This window comes from Lepidochelys olivacea, assembly GCF_965140295.1.
Source record: "Lepidochelys olivacea isolate rLepOli2 genome assembly, chromosome: 5".
Taxonomy (NCBI): Eukaryota; Metazoa; Chordata; order Testudines; family Cheloniidae; genus Lepidochelys; species Lepidochelys olivacea.
In genome coordinates this window covers 103,580,937-103,606,438 of record NC_140415.1, presented here as the reverse complement: position 1 = coordinate 103,606,438, position 25,502 = coordinate 103,580,937, and the positions used below count along the sequence as shown (strand labels likewise).

General features: G+C 41.6%; 2 protein-coding genes across 2 annotated transcripts in view; one reads left to right on the top strand and one right to left on the bottom strand.

Moving 5' to 3' along the window:
* The window catches only part of SPATA6L (spermatogenesis associated 6 like), a 146,682-nt gene that overhangs the window by 95,927 nt on the left and 25,253 nt on the right, over positions 1-25,502 (top strand). The window lies entirely within an intron of this gene.
* Positions 1-25,502, bottom strand: part of SLC1A1 (solute carrier family 1 member 1) — a 74,126-nt gene that overhangs the window by 34,495 nt on the left and 14,129 nt on the right. Inside the window, exon 2 of the mRNA XM_084629425.1 lies at positions 9,607-9,747. Within this exon, the coding sequence (XP_084485551.1) occupies positions 9,607-9,747 (141 nt within the window). The remainder of the gene's footprint in view (positions 1-9,606; positions 9,748-25,502) is intronic.

Genomic DNA, 25,502 nt, shown 5'->3' with positions numbered 1-25,502 from the left:
CAGGTCTCTTTAACAGAGCTGGTACTACGTGTTTTGCTATCCATGGTGGGAAAAGTTTCTGGCACCCCCTGAGCAACTGAGCCAAAACACAAAAACAAAAAATGGCAGAGCAGCCAGGCAGTGTGCCTGGATATTGATTAAAAAGAAAAGGAGGACTTGTGGCACCTTAGAGACTAACCAATTTATTGGAGCATGAGCTTTCGTGAGCTACAGCTCACTTCATCGGATGCATACCGTGGAAACTGCAGCAGACTTTATATATACACAGAGAATATGGTGCCACTGGATGGTGATGACTAGGGCAAACACCCTGATCACCCCCGAGGCTGACCCTGTCCTTCAAGGCATTTCAAGTGGTTACCCTAAAATTGAGGAACTTGAAATTATTAATTAGTTTTGAAAATTTATCTAAAGAGATTAGTAAATTTTTAAGGGTGACCACTGGAACTACCCACACACAAAAGCCCTGTAAACACTCAAATCCAGGGGCTGTTCCTCACTTTTATCCAAATTTTAATCTGAATTTAATGAGAATATAAAATAATCAAATCTAAGGAAAGATATTCTGCCTATTTGTAACTTGTTGACTGTTGTGTCCTCCTCTAGTGGCTAGTCTAATAAGGATCAACATTTACTACTGCTATCAGCTATGAGAGTTACTCCTTTATCTCTAAGAACTGAAAATCCAGGGTTCTATGTCTAGTGTTGGAGTCTTATTACATATACTCTTCCTCCTTTTATTATATAAAAGAATTTAAGTTTATATTCATCTTCCATGGGACATTAATGCTAATCAGTAGTAACAAATTTATATGGATGTTGGCTGCCGTGAAATTTGGCAAATTTAATATTAGACTCTGCAGGCATTGTTTCTACTATGTTTTCATGTAATTCATGCTATCAGACATTACATCAGGCTACAGATGCAAATATCGTTTCACGTGGAGAGGGTCTTTTACACTATTCTGCAATTTCTTGAAAGGTCTATGATCTCAAATTCAGCTCTCAAGCAAAACGTGCATTCAGCTTGCATGTTATCATGCATGTGGTCTCCTTTATGACTGAGTAGAGCAGGATGAACTCAAAGCCATTTTATGAACAATACCACTGTATCTAAGTAGGGGTGAACGTTGTATTCACCTGCCCTGACAATAAAGAATGGGTGAATCAAATGTTACATTACAAATAACACAAATATTTTTTCACCCATCTAGTCTGCTGCTGACATCAGCAGGCCCTCTATGCATGGCCTGGGCACTTCCCCCTCCTCATGATCATCAGTGGGAACAAATAATCCCAGGTCTCAGGCCCGCTGATTGGGGTGGGGTGGGGGAGGTGTCAAGGGGGCATTTGCCCATCCTCACTCCGCTGCTCGGTACTGCTCCTGGAAGTGGCCGACACGTCCCTGCCAGCCCCTGGGGAGGTGGTCTCCGTGCGCTGCCCAAGCACCAACTCCTTCAAATGCCCAGGTCTGGGAGAAGTCTCTGCTGACTCTAGAATACTCCTCCTGGAACAGGCCCCAGATTCTCCTTCTCCTTGAGAGGAAGGGAACCCACTCACCTCATATTTTCAGGGGTAGATGACTGGCCTGCTCCTCCCTAGTGTTTCTTCATTAGCTGCCCATTGCCTTGCTTTTCCCACCCAATATCTCAGAGGGATAGCTGGTAAACCTATTTCTGTCCAAACCCTCAGTCTAGCAGTATAACTTTGTCATCCTGCTCCAGTGGGGAGCAGAAATGCCGCTGACTGCAGTGTATACTGGCCCTTAACCTATGGGGCTGAGAGATTCCCTAGAGTGCACGGAGCTAAGGGAACCCTGGAACTCACACAAGCACCATAACAGATTTTGTATAATATGTATATTTCAAATATCATATCATTCACATCAGAGTGCATAACTTTTACTGTAGTAGCGATTGTCTTGCCATTCCAGGTGCTGAAGTTTGGCATGGTAATAATGCTACACATTGTATAGTATTCTTGTTACACAAAATCAGCCTTCCCCCCATATGCAGAATCTGAACCTCACAGAACCCCTCAAAACATCCCCAATGGGTCAGAAGGAAATGGGTGAGCATGCTGCAGGGCTGATGCATCCCCACTGGTGCTCCCTGTGCCTGGCTCTACAATTGCAGTCTCCTTTCTGATGTGTTTAACTATTGCACCATAAAGGCTGTTCAAGCTCACACACAATTAAAAGATTCCTGCAATATCTAGATATGGCCAGGATAAGCTGAGATGAAGAAGCAGCCTGAGAAAAGGATTCCCTGTATATAGTTGGCTTAACAATTGGTAGTGTTCGTTTCTTTAAAATTAGTGCATCTGAATCTACAAGGAGCATGATAAAGTATTCAGTTTTGCAGTTATACTGAAACTCATCCTGTCTCCTTTCACAAACTCAGAGTGGATGAACTTAAAAAAAAAAAAAAGAGGTTGTAAACTGAGTTTTGGAGTGCAACTAGTAGTTTAATTGTTATGCTTTTGGCTTGAGATCTCATTCTGGCAGCATTCATGAAGTGAATGTAGAGGTGTAGTTAATGGAAGCTATTGGGTGCTCAGCACTTTTCAAAATCAGTCCACTCTGTTAGGAATTTAAATATGGGCTTAGGAATCTAACCTAGCATTACTGAAAATCCTGGCACTTGATGTTCTCTGTATAGGACTGCTTACTATTCAATGAATAATAATGGAAGTTTGGGGATTGTTTCAGTCCTTAGTTTAACCCCTCACCACCAAATAACTAGGAAAAAGGTAGTGTGCCTCTGCATATAATGTGGGCTGAGCAATTTGCACTAAGATGCTGATGAAGGGTTTTTGGCATATCTGACAGTGAATGGGATCTCAACTGCAGTGCTGCTGACAAATAAATGCATAGGTAAGGATTATACAGTCATCACATATTGGTTTCTGCTTGTTCTAGAATTAGACCCAAGAATGAGACCCATTCTAGCTGTCCAATCAAAAATGCACTACCTAGCTTTTTTTTTTTAAAACAGAATGGAAGAATGCTGTCAGTTATAACCAAGCGGCAAGAAATAGTTTTGATAGAGTATAAAGAAGACACTTGAATGTTTGTCATTTGCTCTGACAACTCATAGAAAGCTAAACTCACTTGCTAATCTACTGAACATTTTCAGAATAAAAGACACAAATGAATTAAAAACAGACAATAGAAAAAGTGATCATAATTATTAGAAAGAGATAAGTATATAGCATTTCAAATAACTTTTTCCACACCTGAAAGATATGAGAGGCTAATTAGAAATCAGCAGTTTAATATGTGTTGAATACACAAAAATACCATTGCACACCAAATATGCAAATTCACCAACTTTCAAACTTCATATGGATGGATGGAAAGTAATTGCTTTGAATGCCAAAACACTTGCTGCAAAATTTCAGTAAGTTGTCATTTCGATAATAAAACATAAAACAAAAACATAGACAGAATCCAACTTTAGAAGAAAAAAGAGAAAAAACGAGCACACTTTCAGGGACTTTTAATCAGGTCTTGGAGGCTAGATAAGTCCAAGTTAATGACTATTGTCCCTTGAAGGGACACAATAACTAAGTTAAGTAAAAAGTCTTTGATACCTCCTATGCTCCACAAAAAGAGATATACTTACTGCTTTACTGGCAACAGACATATTCCAAAATAGACTATTTCATCACAGCTAGTGACCTGGTTACCTGTAGTATTAATTCCCACATTGTTATATGGGATCATTCCCCAGTACATTTTAATGTTTAACAAAACTCTTAGTATAGTACTTAGCTCACACAAAACGTAAGGAATACATTAAACAAAACCAGATTTTACACGGCTCTGAATCCATGATGTGAACCTAGAATGTGGGATGGACTAAAAGTCTAAATTAGAGGGAGGATAACACATCACTGCCAAACAAAAAGGCTAACTGATTTCACAGGAAAACGTAGAGGTAGTTAATGGATACAGTAGACACCCAATCCCCAATTACTGCACATAAAATATGATGTGAATACTGTTAACGAGGCACACCCTGAAAATGCTTTATTTAGCCAGGTATTACCAGCAGTCAAAGGAACAGATGGGCAATTATTAGCTTACAGCTCCTACAAAGGAAACGCTAAGACAGTAAGTATTTTAACGGCTCGTGGCATTAATGTTACTACATATAAAGAAATACAGGAAAGGAAGAGGGTAGCTCATGGCACATAAAGAAAGTCAGTACAGCACAGTGAATTACTTTAACTTTTGGTTTGATCAGATTGCCACAAACAATAGATCCTCAGTGACATGAGTCAGAAAGAGATTGAAGGCTACAGATACTGCAGCATGCTTTCTTTAGACTCTTTGCCCTTGTGAGTTGGTGGTGATCATGCTCTGTGAACCAGAACAGCACTTCAAAATTTTATTATAATTAAAAACCTTAAATAATGCAGAGACTGCCTATGTTTCATGATGGCAACCAATATTGATGGGACAGGACTGGCTGTACAGTCTTAAGAGAATGGAAGCAAATCCTTGTCTATTAATAGCCCAAGACACTGCAGTTCTCTCTGCCTCAGTAACACTGAACACCACGGGGTGTTTGCCTTTGGCATCCTTCAGCCCAAAATGTAAAGGTGACTTGCAAGGGAAATGTGTCTTTTTGCTCTTTACACAATAGACATGATGTAAAGTAACCACCCGGCACAGTGGGGTCCAAATAACAGTGTTTGCTAATGATATATATGTATAGCCTAGCTTCATATACACACTGCTGCTCTGCAGGGCTCTAGCGGCTTCTGAACTACAGAAGACTGTGAGGGCCACTAAAGGGTCAAAACTATTTAAAGGGATACTATCTAATTCCCAAACACTACAGGAAATAAAAATTGGCTTGTGCCTTTTATTTATTTATTGCTCCTTTATGATTTACAAAGAAGGTATAAACAATTTTACATATTTTTTAAAAATTTTTTGATTTTTTTCCACATAGAAATGCAGGTCTTATTTGTTCTGGAGCAATCTGTGCTGACTTCAGAGCTAGTAAAATCATCACAACAAACAGTGAAAGTTGAGCAAGTGTAAGGAGAAAAGGATTTTTACTCAGGTCTAGTCTGCACTTGGAATAGTCCCAATTCAGTCATCAATGGTCAGCAATCATTGCCGCTGCACTGATGCTGACCTGCAAACAAGGACAAGCTGGGGTTTGCACCTGTTGTGGTAATTGGGGTTTACACACTTACAAGGAAAGATAAATTTTGATTAGGTGAATCAGCACAAAGCTGACAATATTTACATTTTGTTTCAGAAGAATGACCTGTTTTCATTACTTCACTCAAGCATTTGTTTCCTACCACTTCCTTTCTCTTAAGGCATATGGAGTCAGATGATTCTATGCACTGATGTTTGGCAGTCACTAAACATTATTCATGCATTTGCAGTATTCATCAGCAGCTTTCACATTTACTAGAGTTAGACTGTGAAACAACCACTTTGTAAATTTAAGTCTGTGAAGAATGGAAGCTGAAACTAATTAGATGAGCTCTATTTAGAAACATGTTTAATAGATGCCCTGCATCTGTATACCTTCTGAAACTTTTTTTAAATTCTAGTAAACCAAGCCCCCAATATCTGCTAGCCAATAAAATTAGGTATGGGGAGATGTGAATAATTACAACTTGGTCTCTGCGGTAAACTAAAATTAATTAAAAAGAACACTGTATTATACTGAATCTCCTATATTCCCAGAGCTCTTGACAGCATAATAACCACATTTCTCATATTTTAATAAGATTTTCTAAAGCTTTATCAGGGGAGATGGGGAGACGTCACAAATAATATTTCCACCTAGCACTTACATTGACTAGTTACTAGGGCCTAGTCCTGCTCCCATAAGATCAAAGGCTAAACTCCCACTAGCTTCCACAGGAGCAGGCCCTTCATCCTCACAATACCTCTGTGAGGTAGCCATGCAAGTATTATCATCTCTCCTTTACAGCGTGGGAAACCAAGACAGCAGAGGAAAATTATCTCTTGCCAAGCTCTCCATTTACACAAGAGAGGGGGGATTTTGCTTCCCAGTGTTGAAAATGCATCAGGTAAAATCCTTGCCTCACGGAAGAAATCATTGGGAGTTTTGCTATTTACTTCATTGGGGCTAAGATTTTCCCCATCATGGTCAATTTATTTTAAAGTGTATCCTGTATCAAGGGAAAATCAAGAGACCAGACCATAAATGATTTACATAATGGCATAGAAAGTACATTTATAAAGTTTGTGGCCTATACAAAGCTAGGAGGGGTTGCAAGTCCTTTGGTGGATAGGATTAAAATTAGAAATGAACAGGACAAACTGAAGTAAATAGCATGAAATTCAATAAGGACAAATGCAAAGTACTTCACTGAGGAAGGAACACTCACTGCACAAATGGAAAATGACTCCGTAGCAAGGAGTATTAGAATCATAGAATATCAAGGTTGGAAGGGACCTCAGGAGGTCATCTAGTCCAACCCCTGCTCAAAGCAGGACCAATCCCCAATTTTTGCCCCAGATCCCTAAATGGCCTCCTCAAGGATTGAACTCACAACCCTGGGTTTAGCAAGCCAATGCTCAAACCACTGAGCTAGTAGATTGGCATCTACTACATTCACTGAGCTAGTAGATTGGCAAGGCATGATTTCCCTTTACAAAAACCATGTTGACTCTTCCTCAACAAATTATGTTCATCTATATGTCTGATAATTTTGTTCTTTACTATAATTTCAATCAGTTTGCCTGGTACTGAAGTCAGGCTTACCAGCCTGTAATTGCTGGGATCACCTTTGGAGCCCTTTTTAAAAATTGGCACCACATTAGCTATCCACCACTCATTTGGGACAGAAGCTGATTTCAATAATAGTAGTTCTGCAATTTCACACCTGAGTTCTTCAGAACTCTTGAATACCATTTGGTCCTGGTAACTTATTATTGTTTAGTTTATCAATTTGTTCCAAAACCTCCTCTAATGACACCTCAGTCTGCGACAGTTCCTCAATACTATCCTATTGTACTTTCCATGTGGCAAAAGCAGTATCCACTCAATGTCTTGCACAGCAGGATGAAGGAAAATAGTGATAGCAGTGTAAATGACTACCTTGCATGGACATGCCTGGTCTGTTTTCTTAGCAAGCACTTCATAGCTATCTGGATACTGGAAGTTATTGTCAATATCTCCAGGAGTTACAGAACTTAAAGCAATACATAAATTACTGAACAGAATTGGAATGTTGATTGCCCAGGCAATGACACTGTCTGGTCTTTTCTTCTTTAGCAAAAGCTGTTTGAGTTCTGTGCCAAGAAACTGCCACATTTGTATGACAAATATGCACTTGTGTTCAACGGAAACCAAATCTGCCAAGGCAACAGCAAAACAGCTCACACGGGTCTCTTTTTATGAATTTAGGCCTTGCAGTCTATAGACAGTGAATTCTGAGTTCCCAATAGTAGTTACAAACACAGATTACTGATATTTTTGGGGGAAATGGTAGGTGGTAAGCATATTATGTGGGGGGAAAATTATGTCACTAACAGAAATGTTGGACAGGAACTTGTTTCATGAATAGGGTTCTGTGTCTGCCATGGAGGTCACGGAAGTCATGGATACCGTGACTTCCTGCGACGTCCGCAACTTCTGCAGTGGCCAGTGTGGCTGACCCTAGGGCCTTCCAAGCAGCTGGCACCAGAGCCAGCTGCTTAGGCAACACTGGGAACAGCCACACCGACCACTGCTGGAGCAGCTCTGCAGCCATCTACTTGGGCAGTCTCACAGCCAGCTGCACCGGCCAATGCAGCTGGCCTCAGGGCTCCCCCCTCCCAGCTGCTGCTGGAGCAGTGGCGGGCCCTCTGGGACTCCCCCTTTGCCAGGGCCGGAGCAGCAGCAGGCCCCCTGGGATTCTTCCCGCACAGCGGGCCCCCAGCTTTCCCCCTGCAGTGCGGCCCCCCCCCAAGATTGAATCATGAATATTTTTAATAAAAGTCATGGACAGGTCATAGGGCCGTGATTTTTTGTTTTTTGCCCATGACCTGTCCATGACTTTTACTAAAAACACTCACGATTAAATCATAGCCTTATTCATGAATAATGAATTTGGATCCTCTGAAGCCTGTACAAATTAACTGGATTATATCACTTATTTTGAAAATCCAGGTCCAGTTTCATCCACCACTCAAAGGAGTGAGCCTATTTCACAGCTTGTTTGAAAAGAGAAAAGGCCTTATTTCCTCTTGATAGCTTTTCCTGGAACTCTTGTCACTGACTCAAATTCAACATGATAAAAAATAGAACTCCTCTTTCCTTCCTTCTCCCTCCCATCTCCAGCACCATAAAATAGCCACCGCTCTCTCCATCATTTAAAACTTAGGGTATTTTTTCTCCTCTTTTTCTTCCCCCCACATCCTGGCTGTTGGGAAATCTCTAAAATCTCCTCTTTCATATTAATCACTTCTGATAAAAACCTTGTCTATGTTGTGGCCACTTCTCATCTTGATTTTTGCAACTTCCTTCTTGCAACTCCCTTTCACGTATCCAAAATAATGGCGCCAAAAAAAACCCCAACAAAAACTTTGCTGCTGCTGCTGCTCTTGTTTCTCCTCATCTCAAATTCCTTCACTGGCTTCCTCTCACCTTTACACCAGAATCATGCCTCCAAGGCTTGGCCAGCTCCACTCCTGCCTCTATTGCTGCACTCATTTTCTGGCAATTGCCGCATAGCATTTGATCCTGCATCATGGAAATCAATGGGATCTTTGCCATGGACTTCAGTAAACTCAGGATTGAGTCCCTTACAGCGTACATGCCTCTGACTGCTGCCTTTATTCCTTCCTACCAATCTTGTCTTCAACCCTTCTTTCATGCCATCCCTATGCTCAGCATTCTCTCACTCACTCTCCAACCACAAGGTGATCTCCCTCTCCTCAGTCAAATCCTGTAGCCCTTTCCATGATAACCCAGCCAAACGACAAAGGGCATATTGAACACAAGCCAAAAGCAAAGACTGCATGGAGATGACAGAGTAGAGCACTTTGGCAAACATGGGTGGGTTTATTATGGAGTGTTAAAGGAAGACTACTTGAGCTTTTGTTTCCTGAACAAAAAGTGAGAGAATAAAAAACAAACAAATGAAAAAAATACCACAACAAACTTGTAGTTAGAGCATATTTGACAGCCAGTTCTGCCACCTTCTGCATTTAAAGCTTGATCCTGCAAATATTTTACTACTAGTTGTAGTATTTACTACTGTGCATTCATAGAGAGTACACAGAGTTAGTATTTGCAGATTTGGACCCATAATTGGGAAGCACTTAATCCACCATCAAGAATGGTGTGGGAGAGATGATTTACAAGACCTGCAAATGATCGTGGGAGAGTTTTATCATACATCTGGTTTTTAGCAGCATTATCTATCACATTCTGACTTAATCTTCTATTTCCATTCACATTCTATATAGAAACATTTCACATAAATAGAATTTTTATAATCTAGGATTGCAGATAAGAGTTTAATAAAATATTCTTACAATTTATTTTCACAAAAAAGGAGAAGAAAAACCAAACAGCAGTTGAAGGAACATAACAAACAGCATATTTTTAGTCATACCTGTAATCATGCTTGATACGATCAAGGGTAGAATGATGAGTTTGAGCATTCTCATCAGAACCTCTCCAGGAAATGCAAAGTAGAACTTGTCCAGGTTGGAGAGCTTGCCATACTCTCGTACTAGAACTCCTACCCCAATACCTAGAAGGTACATTAAAAACATAACACATATTCAGGATTATGCAGTAGGTTGTCATAAATACATAGAGGTGGAGGAGAAGAAAACACAAGTATTAAAAAATGGGTAAAACAAAACTGACTACCAATTTTATTTTTTCCAAAGTAAGGTGACTTTTAAAATGACACCATGTAGCAACAGAGATACATACACCTCAGTCTTTTCTCTTGGCATATTACCGTCAGGTAACTAATTAATACAATAAATAATAGAATAAAATGTCTGAGTTGTGAGGACCAGTAATTTAGGCAACCAAATAAGGACACAAGAGCCTAACTTTAAGCATCTGTTTTGAGAAAACTTAGCGTAGGTCTTCTGAGGCTCAGCCCTTAACCACAAGGCCAGCAGGACTTTGTACAACTTACTCTATTTACATCTATCAGGAGGGTTTGCAAATAGAATTTTAAAAAACTTAAAACATTTATCACAGTTAATTCTACTGGTATATTAAAAAAGAAACTAAGATGATTGATATGTAAGGAATTTTCTGATTTGGTTGATCCATATCAACTAAAATATATGTAAACTAGCAATATTTTTACATCATACACTCCATGTCATTAGAAAGAAAAACATCATGTGAAAAATCAGACCGCATCATTGTAGTTGCTACATTTGTTTAATAATCACCAAGTATTCAATTAACCTAAACCACTATTCAAATCAAATTATGCTTGTATTACTCCATTTGAGCCACCCAGAAAACATCAGCCAGTGAGTATAATCAATGGCTAAAAAGAAATTATCAGACACATTGATATTTATTCTTATCTTTCTCTTAAACAAATTAGGTGATTTCTCTGTTTAAAGGAATGAGGTAAAAGATAATAAATATTACTGAAAACAAATCCTGGTCCAGGAGAGTTAATCCCTCCACTCTGGCTGAACAAACCCTTTATTTTCAATTTTAACCTAATCTAAGAAATAAACATCAGTGGGCTAAGACACGTTTACCAATGTTTTGACAGCTATTTAGCTCTTGTTTCCCTAAATAATTATAGAATCATAGATTCCAAAGCCAGAAGGGACCATTGTGATCAGTCTGACCTCCTGTATTACACAGGCCATAGAACTTCCCCAAAATAATTTGTAGAGCAGATCTTTTCACATAGATGCGTGTGGTTTGAGATATTGGATACTATTTTTCTAATCAATAATTTGTGTTTAACTATGACTTGATGGGTGTTTGATATTGCAGTTATATTTAGTTGGGTTATCATTGATCCTTTCTTTTTATATTTCCCAGTCTGTATTTTATGCAATTTAATAAAAATGGTAAATATTTTTTTATTTTTTTCTCCTCACCTTTCCATACCCTCCCTCCACCGTAGTTTTTATTTTAAAGGGAATAGTTGTATAAGGCAACAACTTTGCAATCACTCTGCACATTCAGGTCCTGGTCATGCAAAGTGTCAAGAGCCCTAATCTCCAACTGGGTTCAGTTCAGCATGCAGGACTGGCCCAATCCGGCAAACTCTTACTAATGTTAGTTGCCACATTAAAGTTAGACTAGGCCCTGATTTTTAAAGGTATTCTGGTATTGCTCTACTCAGTGTTGCAACACCTAACTGACTTAGGAGCCTAAGTCTCATTTTCAAAAGTGACTTGTCTACACTTAAAATGCTACAGCAGTACAGCTGTGCCACTGTAGTGCTTCAGCATAGACACTACCAACGTGGATGGGAGGGGTTCTCCAATCAACATAGGTAATCCACCTTCCTGATAGGTGGTAGCCAAATTGATAGGAGTATTCTTCCATTGACCAAGTGCTGTCTACAAGGGGATTTAGGTTGGCTTAACTGTGCTGATCTAGGGGTGTGGATTTTTCACATTCGTGACTGACTTAGTTAAACCGACCTAATTTTCTAGTGTAGACCAGGCCTTAGGCTCCTAAGACTCCTTGAAAGTTTAGGCTCTGAAATGTCGGTATGTCTTCACTACCCACCGGATTGGCAGGCAGCGATCGATCCAGCGGGGATCGATTTATTGTGTCTAATCTAGATGCGATAAATCGATCCCCGAGCGCTCTCCTGTCGACTCCTGTACTCCAGTGCTGCGAGAGGCGCAGGCAGAGTCGATGGGGGAGTGGCAGCAGTCGACTCACCGTGGTGAACACACCACGGTAACTCAATCTAAGTATGTCGACTTCAGCTACGTTATTCACATAGCTGAAGTTGCATAACTTAGATCGATTCCCCTCCCTCCCGTCCCCCAAGTCACTTTTAGGCTCATGAGGTCTACTCTACAGACCTATATTGGTATAACTACGTTGCTCATGGCTGTGAAAAATCCACACCTCTGAGCGATGCAGTTATACCAGCCTAACCCCCCCGTGGTGGACAGTGTCATGTCAACACAGCTACCGCCTCTTGGGGAGGTGGATTAACTACGCCAGCGGGAGAGCTGACTCCCGTCAGCTTACAGCATCTTCATTAAAGTGTTACAGCAGCGCAGCTGCATCACAGTGACCAAATGTCCCGTTATTATTGGGACCATCCAAATATTAGGGGCTTTGTCTGATATATGCAGCTACACCCCCACCCTGAAAAAAAAAAGTATTCTAATTTTTCACACTTGCTGTGTAGTCACCCTAAGCTGCGCCAATGCAGAGTTTTAAGTGTAGCCTTGGCCTAAGTCAGGTAGGTGGTGCAATAAATAACTTTAAAAATCTAGGCCTAGTGTATATCTAAAACTACAAGCTCAGCAGCAGCACAGCTGCAGCTATACTAGTGTAGCATAGTAGCCATTTAGTGATGGAAGAGATTTGTTCATCGCTGTCATTAATCCACCTCCTTGAGAGGTGGTAGCTAGAAGAATTCTTTTGTTGACCTAGCAGCGTCTATACTGGGGCTTAGGTCAGCTGAAATACATCTCTCAGGAGTGTGAATTTTTCACATCCCAGAGTGACATAGGTAGGTCAACCTAAGTTTTAGGTGTAGACCAGGTCTAAGAGACTGATGTAAAGCCCATTGAAGTAAATGGATACTTGCAGGATAGGGGCCTTATTTGGTTTGGGACTCTGCTGCTTCTGTGACAGCAGTAAGTAAATCAAGATTAATCAGTTGACAAAAATTGTGTACAAGGTATTTCCTTGATTCTCAGAAGGTTTGTTTCCAAAGTTATCACATTTCTTTGAGAGCAAAATGGTAGGTTATGGGATGAAACGGTGGGAGCGGTTCTGAGGAAGAAGAGGGGGGAAATGAAAAAAGCCAGCTATAAATACATAAAACATTAAGAACATATTTTTAAAATGTTGCTGCTTATTGGGGTTTCCCTTGCTTTGGCAGTTGCAAGCTCTGTTCTGGGCTACTGCATGAATATATGACCAAGCTCTTTGAAAATTACAGTGAGGACTTTCTGATCTAAGCACCAGATTTAAAATGCCTCAGCTGGTGTTCTGTGTCTTTTGGGAGAGGATGGGGGGGGGGGGCAGCACAGAAAGGCACAGCTTTGAGCCAGCTTCAACCTCTCCCTATTCCTGTCTGCTCTGGGAGCCAGTGTGGCACGTGGTGTGTTAAGTACAGCAAGAAGGAATTGCTCTACTTTATGGCAGCATCCCCTGGGGTATGCCTATGGGGTACCCAGGCAGCCACAGCAGCGGAGCATGGGCACTGTGGGGACTCCTGGATCTTCAGAACATCTTGGCCTCTTCCGAGCACATTCTCTATCCTTCTCTATGGCATCCCTACACAGTGTTTGCACCTGAATAATTTTTCCCTAGCTGGCTAAGGATCTTTTATGGCCCCAGAAACTTCAGGTTCACATCCATTTAAGCTTGTCTCAGCTCTTCGTTCTTCCAGTGCAGATAAACTGAGTACCACAGTCTTGCTATATGGGGTCTTTCATATGAGACCTTAAATACTTAGATCTTGTGTGCTCCACATGGAGACTAGAATCTCATGGTGCTTTATGTAAATTAAGGATTTGCACATGTATCACCACCCAAAAATTCCTTTTGTTGTGTTGTTCACTAGTTCAAATGCTATCTTCCACCCTTTAAGTGTCTGCATGTCTGTGTGCTCTTTGTAAGTACCATAAAATTTACCTCCCTCAAGTGTGATGATAAACCATCTTTTCTTCACTCCAAACAGAACAGCAGCAACTAGGCATGGGAACTTTATGAACTTCTACCTCGTTTGTATTGCTTCTACTAATGTGCAAGTTAACCTTTCAGCCAAATCCCAAGCAACTAAAAAGCTATTCCTGATAAATTTCTGTCAGTGAGCACAGACAGTTTAACCTTCCTGCAACACCCTGAATCTTATCCGCCTTCAAGATATTTGCAATATTATGCAAGTGTCCTTCATCAGTGGAAGGAGAGACACAAAACTCTCTGCTGTTTATCTAAGTGCCTAAATGAAATGTGTTGGAAAAGAATTAGTCTGAGTTCTATGTTAATTCTAAAGAAGGCTCTTAAAGCCCTAAATGTAAAAAAAATTACTGAATGTGTACTTATCAAGCTAAGTCACTAAGGCCCTGATCTTGCAAACTCCTATGTACATGTTTAAATTTAGATCCCAGTGTTTTCAATGGAATTACTCACATGCCTAAAGTTAAGCACATTTATAAGTGTTTTCAGGACTGGAGTTTACATTTAAAATAAAGTGTTGTAATGTATATAAAGTACAGTTCCACCATATATACAAATACTTGTTAATACAGAATGGAACAGGTACAGTCTCAGAGCAAGGTTGGTCTTTAAAAATAATTCTGAAAAGCTTAGGGAAAAAGTCTTGCTATTTAACAGTCTGCTTCTTATTTCCTTTACTCTAGGCAGGAGCTCTGGCTAGAGGACAAATGTGGCTAACTTTTCCAAAATGCCTTCAAGGGGAGAGATGGGAAAAGGAACCATTAGCTACCAATCTCCCACTGTAAGGATAAAGAGGTGCTAGCTAGGGAGTAGGAACTGATGTCAGGCTGAGTCACGAGCTGAAGAGAACCCATCACTTCTGCCAGGGAAACGTTCAGTGTTGCTAAGTATGCAATATTTAGGTGAGAGAGCAAATGGAACATTAAGAACGGAGAGTAGTTGGCAGCATGGGATTGGGGAGAAGGGAATGTTAGAGATAACATCTACTTAAAATCTAGTCAGTTTCAAAAAACAGAGTTCAAAGTAGCTTTGGGTGCTAGACTTGCTCTTGCGCCTCTCGGACAATTTTTGCGGTTTCAAAAGCACATTTTCCTATTTTTAAAAATGTGTTTCTCTCCCACATTGCTGCATAAAAGACCAAGACAAACAGGAAAACTGATTAAGGCCTTTGCTCTGCAAAGACAATAGTGCAGGTTGACCTCTGCACTCACACACAGCCCCACTGACTTCAATCAGGTTCTGCACAGGGCCCAGCCAGTGGGTTCTTTCTCCAGGATTGGGTCTAGTTGACTAGACGGTGGGAAAGGGAACAGATTATACCCAAAGAGCTGTCAGAGGCACATGGCAGGCAAGTTGAAAAATATTTTCCCTTAATCTCTTTCAGTTCCAGTCATCTTAGGTGTTACTTGTAACAACAGTGACAAAAATGTCTTTGAACAGTGTCTTTTTAATTATTCCAGATGGTGACTTACTCATGAAATGATTATATACACCTTTTGATTTCCTTGCACTGTATTTAATAAGGTTACTGGAAAGTGGAATGGGTCACCATTCGTAAGTTGTTTTCCCTGATCTTCTGTTACCCTCTCCACTTTTTTAGGTACCACTTCTACATGCCATTTTTTCAAATTTTTAAGATGGGGGTGGGGTTTCCTCAGACTCTCACCCATGTAATTTGTTTGTTTGCTTTGGAATCTCAGACAGTGCCACAGAAGAGGCTTACCTCTCTCAGCAATATTTTGAAACAGCGGTGCTGCCACTTCCCTATTCAGTCTACATTCTGACAAGTAAACAGCAATTAATTCTTAATGACTTGTGTAGCACCTCAAAGCACTGTGGAGTTAAAATAGGACAGCCACTAAAAATGGAGCTAGAAATGCTACACTAGAATTTAGGACAGGAAGTGAGAAGAATATTTTATTCAATTGAAGTAATGGGGGAATTTTGGTAGGCAGCACATTTGCCTATGTATTGGAATTTGTGAATCATAGGTTCCATTCCTTTCTGAGCTGTCATCAGCATCAATTATGTCAGTACCTCTTTTCTGACTGTGGAATTTTATCCTTGGGAAATGTAATGCAATATAGGAAATGTAGTCTAGTGTAGAACAGATTCCTGTACGCACCAGTGTTTTAACACTATGCTGATTAGACCTGTTCTGAGCAATTTAGAGGACACAGTTAAAAATGTCCATGTTATTGCTGTTGCTACCATCTTTGAAACTGAACCAATATTAGGAACAGTAGAAACTCTCTCGTGTAGACAAAGTTTCAATCTGTTATTTTCTTCTTCTCGCCCTTCTTGTTATTCCATTTCTCCTGGAGTGGTTCCACTTTCTATAAAATACTTGAATAATCATTGGACAAGAGGGCATGAAAACTGCTCGATAGCCTGGTTCTTAGGGCACTCACCAGGGATGTGGGAGCTCTTGGTTCAATTCCTTGCTCCACTTAATTTTTTAAATAAAAATGGAACAGCTTCAACACCTCTTCCCCAAAATACCCTATAGGCCAATGATTCAGGCACACTTAGGGTTTCCAACCCTCCAGGGTTGAGTTGGAGTCTCCAAGAATGAAAGGATTACGTCATGTGATGAAACCTTCAGGAATATGTCCAGCCAAAATTGGCAACCCTAGGCACGCTCCTGTGAGGTAGGAGACCGAAGTTCAAATCCCCATTCCACATCAGGCAGAAGAAAGAACTGAAGCAAGATCTCCCACAACCCAGGTGAGCACCCTAACTAGTTGGCTAATGGTTATATGATGGGCTCCTCCCCTCCCCCTTTTGTGACTCAAGCCCTTTAAAAATGCACAGGCACAGCACATTTCATTCAACCCAAAATAGACTTTTTTGATTTACTGATTTTTTTTTTTTTAATTTCTGGATTGGGTTCAACCAGAATCAATTTCCCCCCCAATATTTTTGGAACTGCCAGCAAACAAAAAAAAAATCAATTATTTACCGACCCCTAATAGCAGTCGGTGTGATAGGAGAGGGTAACTACCCATCAATTCATCACAAACGAGTCTCCACCACAGAAAGTTGTACAGTGTCCTGGCTCTTGAAGAGGGAACCCTGTGCTTCTCCTATAGCTCTGCCTAATGGAGAGGAAGCAGGAAATGATGTGAAATGATAGCATCTAGAGTTAGCTACACTGCAGAGCTACTTCTATCAAATCTGAGGCCTCTCAAAATCCAGGAGGCATGGGAGCTCTCTAAGTAGGTGATAGTACCTGCCTGCTCTGTGCGGGCATGAACCTCAGAGACTAGGTAAACTGTGATTAGGGAACCCTCTAAATGGTACAGCTGCAAACCAAGTACTTAGATGTGTCTGTCTCATTTGGGGCATCATGTAGGCGTTCACCTGTTTGTTTGGCATAATCTGACTCACCTGTAAAGTATGTCTCTGCATCTTATTATTTATAGCTATTGTTTTTGAAACATTCGCTAGGACTGGTGCATAACATTTGCAGGGAGAGAACTACACTTACAGTGCTTCTTCCCTTTAACCATGGTGTTATCTGGCAAATGACAGAAATTTAGGAATTATTAAAAAAATAAAATAGGTGCCTTGTCAACAAGCTCCTGCTTCCTCAGGACTCAGCTTTGCTGATTAAGCACTAGCACATGGGGGGGCCTTTGTGGAGCTGCATCACTGCAGCCATGTGCCTTCATAACTCCACAGCCAGTCACAGCTAGCTCTCCTGGTGCAACAAAGCAGGGCCAGGGCCTCAGGGTTGCATGGAGGAAACAGCCCCTGCACTTCTTCCAAGCACAAAGACAACAGTTGGGTTTTACGAGGGCTGCCAGCATGCCCCTTTCCCTCGTGGGGCGGGTCATGCCATGCCACACATCCCACCCGCCTAACAACAGAACAGCCTTCCCCCCCACATTCCCTATGGCCAGAGCCCCCTTGGACCCGCTATGCTCAGCGCCCCTCCCCCAGACCCTGCCACTAATGCACAGTGCCCTGCACGCCACCACCCCTGTCCGGTGCCCCCCTGCCCACAGCCCCACCACAACTGCCCAGTACTGCACACAGAACCCCCACTCCCTAGTGCCTCAACATACAGATCTTCCCCGCTCCCTCACAGCCCAGCACCCGCCCCAGGTCCCCAGAGATCCACTCCCCCATGCCCTGCCTCCCGGCCACACAATACTCCAGATGTGGCTTCACCAGTGCCGAATAGACGGGAATAATCACTTCCCTTGATCTGCTGGCAGTGCTTCTCCTAACGCAGCCCAATATGCCATTAGTCTTCTTGACAACAAGGGCACACTGTTGACTCATATCCAGCTTCTCATCCACTCTAATCCCCAGGTCCTTTTCTGCAGAACTGCCGCTTAGCCCGTCAGTCCCCAGCCTGTAGCAGTGCATGGGATTCTTCCTTCCTAAGTGCAGGACTCTGCACTTGTCCTTGTTGAGCCTCATCAGATTTCTTTTGGCCCAATCCTCCAATTTGTCTAGGTCACTCTGGACCCTATCCCTACCCTCCAGCATAGCTACCTCTCCCCCAGCTTACTGTCATCCGCAAACTTGCTGAGGGTACAATCCATCCCATCATCCAGATCATTAATGAAGATGTTGAACAAAACTGACCCCAGGACTTAAGTTTCCTGTAAGTGGCGCGGCCATGCAGCAGCATATTTAGCGCTGTGCAGGTGTTCAGGGAACCCACCTGGGGACCTACTGTGGCCGGGGATTGGCCAGGGGAGGGGCGCCCCTCCCCCGGCCCCAACCTAGCCAGGCCCCCAACCTGCCATGGCCGGGGTGCCCGGTCCTGGCAGGGTGGCCCAGCCCAGCCCGGCCCCAGCCACGGCCTGGACTCAGGCGTAGCTCGGGGTGGCACAGACCCAGGAGTGGCCCGGCCTGGACCAGACCCAAGTACAGACAGAGCGGCCCAGCCCAGACCCAGATGCGGCTGGGGCAGCATGGACCCAGGTGCGACCGGAGCCTGGCCCTAGCCGCAGCCAGGGCAGCGTGGACCCAGGTGCAACTGGAGTGGCCTGGCCCAGCCCCAGGTGCTCCCTGGGCAGCTTGGCCGGGTCGAGCCCCAGACGCGGCCAGGGCAGCCCGGCCCAGCCCGGACCCAGGTGCAGCTGGAGCGCCCCTCCCCTGGCCAGAGCCCAGCCCCGGCCTGGATCTGCTGGGGCCAGGGAAGCGGTGCCTATCCTGCAGCCCCAACCCCGGAGCTGCCATGGTGCGGAGAGGCGCCTCTCTCTCACAGCCCAGGTATTGCTGTGGGAAGAGAGAGCTGGGGGGAGTCCTCTCTCCTCACCGTAGCCCTGGTGCCCCTTCCCACACCCAAACCCCTCATCCCCAGCCCCACCCCAGAGCCCCTGCACCCCAACCCCCACATATCACCTCCATATTGGTGCACGTAACAAAATTAATTCCACACATGGGAGGGAAAAATTAATGGGAACACTGCCCAGGACCAAGTTCATTCATGATGTACCTCCACTGAAGTCAATGACTTACATTTTCACTCTTTGTATAGATCAAACACAACCTGAAAATAGAACAAAACAAATGAAGCCCTATAAGTAAAATATCTATAGCCACAAAATAATAAACATTTTGTTTTTATTACAAAATAATTTCAAATATAATCTGAAAAACATGCTTATTTCTCAACAATCAGATCTCCTCGCTTCCCATAATGAGTTAATTTGGATGGCTCAAGATAACAACTCTAGTGACCTCTTGGTTTCAGACCTCTATTTTTGTTGTTCTAAAAATCTGATGTCATTCACTGTGATATTTTTAAAATTTATTTTGGTCATTATTCTTGATTACTAGGACTACATAGCTGATAAATTATAAACCTGGGTCTTCTCAAGACATAATATTTATTCCAGGTTCCAGTCTGCAGGAGACGAGCTTATCAGCTTTGAGTTACTCACCATCTGTCTGTTCTTAGTCTTCTTCCCATCTCACTTTACAGCCTTTCTTTCGAGAATCTCCTCCACTCACATGGCTTCAACTGCTACTTATCCACTATTTTTTTTTTTTAAGCAAATCTACTTGCCCTCTCCTAAGTACAGCAGGGCAAAAATCTTTGACCGAACCATTTTTCAGTGTAAAATGCAGATTTGGTGACACCAAAACATTTTGTGAATTCATATGGGTTTCACCAAATTGTCTGTGTTTCTTAAAAAAATTAAAAAAACACCTCTCCCACAAAATAAAAACATTTTCTTTCTGACAAGTTCTAAATAAGCTGTTTTAATTTTTCACCTGGAAATGGCTTCTTATTTAGAAATCTTTAATGTCATGAAAAAACAATTCAAACATTCAACGCTCAAAATCAAAACAAAATGTTTCATTTGACCCTGAACTGTTTTTTTTAAACCTTTATTCTGGCTATAATAGTTGAGATTGGAAAGGCTGTTTAGTGAGAAACTGAAGATACAAGATAGTGACGTGTAGAGAAACTATTACTCTGCAACTAATCAAGACAACAACGTTGAGAAATCAAAGAGATGACCTAGAAATGGAGTTCTGATTAAGCAGGGTCAGGTTGCTTGTGATTCCTAAAACGTGTGGAGGTCTGAGAAAAGTTTGTTTTGCAATATATTGTGAAAGTGTTAGGGTTGAATAATTTGTAATCTTTGTAAATGGACATGATGTGTTGCACTCTGTCTCTCAAGAAGCTAACAAGTAAGCATGGAATGTGAAACACTTGGAAAGAGGAACAATTTAAAAAAAAATGAATTAGACTCTGCAAATTTTTTATCTGTGTTATAGTTCTGCCCTTCAGCATTAGAAAACAATTAAAGGCATGGGAACATATGTATTCATCAGATGTGGTATTGCTTGCAAGGGTCAGATGCAAGAATGCTACAGATGCTACAGTGTTTCTGGAAAAGGAAGAGGTAGATGTCATAAAAATAAAAGGACAGGTAAACACCTTTCTGTATACAGTGCAATAAAATCCCTCCTGGCCAGAGGCAGAACCCTTTCACCTGTAAAGAGTTTAGAAGCTAAGATAACCTCACTGGCACCTGACCAAAATGACCAAAGAGGAGAAAAGATACTTTCAAAGCTGGAATATGCGGGGGAACAAAAGGCGTCTGTCTGTCTGTGTGATGCTTTTGCCAGGAACAGATCAGGAATGCAGACTGAGAACTTCTGTAAATTAGTAAGTAATCTAGCTAGAAATGCATTAGATTTCCTTTTGTTCAATGTCTGGTAAAATAAGTTGTGCTGAATGGAATGTATATTCTTGTTTTTGTGTCTTTTTGTAACTTAAGGTTTTGCCTAGAGGGATTCTTTATGTTTTGAATCTGATTACCCTGTAAGGTATTTACCATCCTGATTTTACAGAGGTGATTCTTTTACCTTTTCTTTAATTAAAATTCTTCTTTTAAGAACCTGATTGATTTTTCATTGTTCTTAAGATCCAAGGGTTTGGGTCTGTGGTCACCTGTACAAATTGGTGAGGATTTTTATCAAGCCTTCCCCAGGAAAAGGGGTGGAGGGCTTGAGGGGATATTCTGGGGGAAGACATCTCCAAGTGGGCTCTTTCCCTGTTCTTTGTTTAACACGCTTGGTGGTGGCAGCATAGGGTTCAAGGACAAGGCAAAGTTTGTACCTTGGGGAAGTTTTTAACCTAAGCTGGTAAGAATAAGCTTAGGGGGTCTTTCATGCAGGTCCCCACATCTGTACCCTAGCGTTCAGAGTGGGGAAGGAACCTTGACAGTAGATTAACAATGCAAATACAGTATCTGTGATTAGCCTCAATTGGTGCATTATCTGTGTTTACTGGGGCATATGGACAGAAGGTGTCTTTATATTTTTGTGGAATGGGAAAATAGCACAAGGAGTCCTACAGAGGTTGTTTTAGACAGTCAGTGGGAAATCAGTGGTAGGAAATATTTTACTGATGGTCTTATTGCTTTTCAGGTGGGGCAGGAATGTTCCATCAATTTCAGTGGCTTTATTCCATTTTGGGTTTTATGGCATGGAAAGGCACCTAACAGTCATTCCTTTCAAATCTCCCTCTATTGAAAAATCCTTATAAAGTTCTTAATCTATATGTCCAAATTCCCCATCAGTTTGAACTGTGCACGTTGGTCTAGGCCTGAAGTTTCATGTACAAAATAGGGCTGTCAATTAATTGCAGTTAACTCACGTGATTAACCCAAAAAATTAATGGTGATTAAAAAAATTAATCACGATTAATCACACTGTTAAACAACAGAATACCAACTGAAATTTATTAAATATTTTTGGATGTTTTCTACATTTTCAAATATATTGATTTCAATTACAACACAGAATACAAAGTGTACAGTGCTCACTTTATATTAGTTTTTATTACAAATATTTGCACTGTAAAAATGATATACAAAAGAAAGTATTTTTCAATTTACCTCATACAAGTACTGTAGTGCAATCCCTATTGTGAAAAAGTAACTTAGAAATGTAGATTTTTTTTGTTACATAACTGCACTCAAAAACAAAACAATGTAAAACTTTAGAGCCTACAGGTCCAAGCAGTCCTACTTCATGTTCAGCCAATCGCTAAGACAAACAGCTTTGTTTACATTTACGGGAGATACTGCTTCCTGCTTCTTATTTACAATATCACCAGAAAGTGAGAACAGACATTTGCATGGCACTTTTGTAGCTGGCACTGCAAGGTATTTACATGCCAGATATGCTAAACATTTGTATGCCCCTTCATGCTTCTACCACCATTCCGGAGGACATGCTTCCATGCTGATGATTTTCGTTAAAAAAATAATGCATTAATTAAATTTGTGACTGAACTCCTTGGGGGAGAATTGTATGTCTCCTGTTCTGTTTTACTTGCAGTCTGACATATATTTCATGTTATAGCAATCTTGGATGATGACCCAGCACATGTTGTTTGATTTATCAACACTGTCACTGCAGATTTGCCAAAACACAAAAAATGCACCAATGTGAGATTTCTAAAAATAGCTACAGCACTCAACCCAAGATTTAAGAATCTGAAGTGCCTTCTAAAATCTGAGAGGGACAAGGTGTGGGGCGTGCTTTCAGAAGTCTTAAGAGAGCAATATTTCAATGCGGAAACTATAGGACCTGAACCACCAAAAAAGAAAATCAGCCTTCTGCTAGTGGCATCTGATTCAAATGATGAAAATGAACATGCATTAGTCAACTCTGTTTGGATCGTTATCGAGCAGAACCCATCATCAGCATGGATGCATGTCCTCTGGAATGGTTGTTGAAACATAAAGGGACATATGAATCTTTAGCGCATCTAGCACATAAATATCTTGCGACACCGGTGACAACAATGCCGTGCGAACTCCTGTTCTCACTTTCAGATGACATTGTTAACAAGAAGTGGGCAGCATTATCTCCTGCAAATGTAAACAAACTTGTTTGTCTGAACAATTGGCTGAAGTAGGACTGAGTGGCTCTAAAGTTTTATATTGTTTTAGTTTTGAATGCAGGGTTTTTTTTGTATATAATTCTACATTTGTAAGTTCAACTTTCATAAAAAAGAGATTGCACTACAGTACTTGTATTAGGTGAATTAAAATATACTATTTCTTATTTTTTACTTGGAAATATTTGTAATCAAAAATAAATATAAAGTGAGCACTGTACACTTTGTATTCTGTGTTGTAATTGAAATCAATATATTTGAAAATGTAGAAAACATCTAAAATATTTAAATAAATGGTATTCTCTTATTAACAGTGTGATTAATTGCGATTAACTTTTTTAATCACTTGACAGCCCTAGTATTCTATTATTATTTAACAGTGCGATTAATCACGTGATTAATTTTTTGAATTGTGCGATTAATTAAGATTAACGCTTGACATCCCTAATTCAAAACCAATTTACATGAGAGGCGGGGAAACGTTTTGTCAAATGAATGAACAAATCTTGCTTTGAAAAAAAAGTTTCAGAACTTGCTGTCAGACAGCAAAGGAACTGAGTTTAACTTCAATTATCTTTGCTTTTGTTCTGTAGATATATTTCTAGTCTGAGGATGCTTGTCAAACCTCAACACTAGTGTGAAATTTAGCCCTGGTCTACACTAGGACTTTAGGTCTAATTTAGCAGCATTAAATCGATGTAAACCTGCACCCGTCCACACGATGAAGCCCTTTTGTTTCGACTTAAAGGGCTCTTAAAATCGATTTCCTTACTCCACCCCTGACAAGTGGATTAGCGCTTAAATCGGCCTTGCCGGCTCGAATTTGGGGTACTGTGGACACAATTCGATGGTATTGGCCTCCGGGAGCTATCCCAGAGTGCTCCATTGTGACCGCTCTGGACAGCGCTCTCAACTCAGATGCACTGGCCAGGTAGACAGGAAAAGAACCGCGAACTTTTGAATCTCATTTCCTGTTTGGCCAGCGTGGCAAGCTGCAGGTGACCATGCAGAGCTCATCAGCAGAGGTGACTATGATGGAGTCCCAGAATCACAAAAGAGCTCCAGCATGGACCGAACGGGAGGTACGGGATCTGATCGCTGTTTGGGGAGAGGAATCCGTGCTAACAGAACTCCGTTCCAGTTTTCGAAATGCCAAAACCTTTGTCAAAATCTCCCAGGGCATGAAGGACAGAGGCCATAACAGGGACCCGAAGCAGTGCCACATGAAACTGAAGGAGCTGAGGCAAACCTACCAGAAAACCAGAGAGGCGAATGGCCGCTCCGGGTCAGAGCCCCAAACATGCTGCTTCTATGATGAGCTGCATGCCATTTTAGGGGGTTCAGCCACCACTACCCCAGCCGTGTTGTTTGACTCCTTCAATGGAGATGGAGGCAATACGGAAGCAGGTTTTGGGGATGAAGAAGATGATGATGATGATGATGAGGTTGTAGATAGCTCACAGCAAGCAAGCGGAGAAACCGGTTTTCCCGACAGCCAGGAACTGTTTCTCACCCTGGACCTGGAGCCAGTACCCCCCGAATCCACCCAAGGCTGCCTCCTGGACCCAGCAGGCGGAGAAGGGACCTCTGGTGAGTATACCTTTTGAAATACTATACATGGTTTAAAAGCAAGCATGTGAAAGGATTACTTTCCCTGGCATTCGCGGTTCTCCTGGATGTACTCCCAAAGCCTTTGCAAAAGGTTTCTGGGGAGGGCAGCCTTATTGCATCCTTCATGGTAGCACACTTTACCACTCCAGGCCAGTAACACGTACTCGGGAATCACTGTACAACAAAGCATTGCAGTGTATGTTTGCTGGCATTCAAACAACACCGTTCTTTATCTCTCTGTGTTATCCTCAGGAGAGTGAGATATAATTCATGGTCACCTGGTTGAAACAGAGTGCTTTTCTTCAGAGGACACTCAGAAGAGCCCATTCCTGCTGGGCTGTTTGCCTGTGGCTAAACAGAAATGTTCCCCGCTGTTAGCCACAGGGAGGGGGGAAGATTGAGGGGGTAGCCACGTGGTGGGGGGAGGCAAAATGCGACCTTGGAACGAAAGCACATGTGCTATGTACGTAATGTTAACAGCAAGGTTTATCCTGAAAGAGTGTAGCCACTGTTTTATAAAATGTGTCTTTTTAAATACTGCTGTCCCTTTTTTTTTCTCCACCAGCTGCATGTGTTTCAATGATCACAGGATCTTCTCCTTCCCAGAGGCTAGTGAAGCTTAGAAAGAA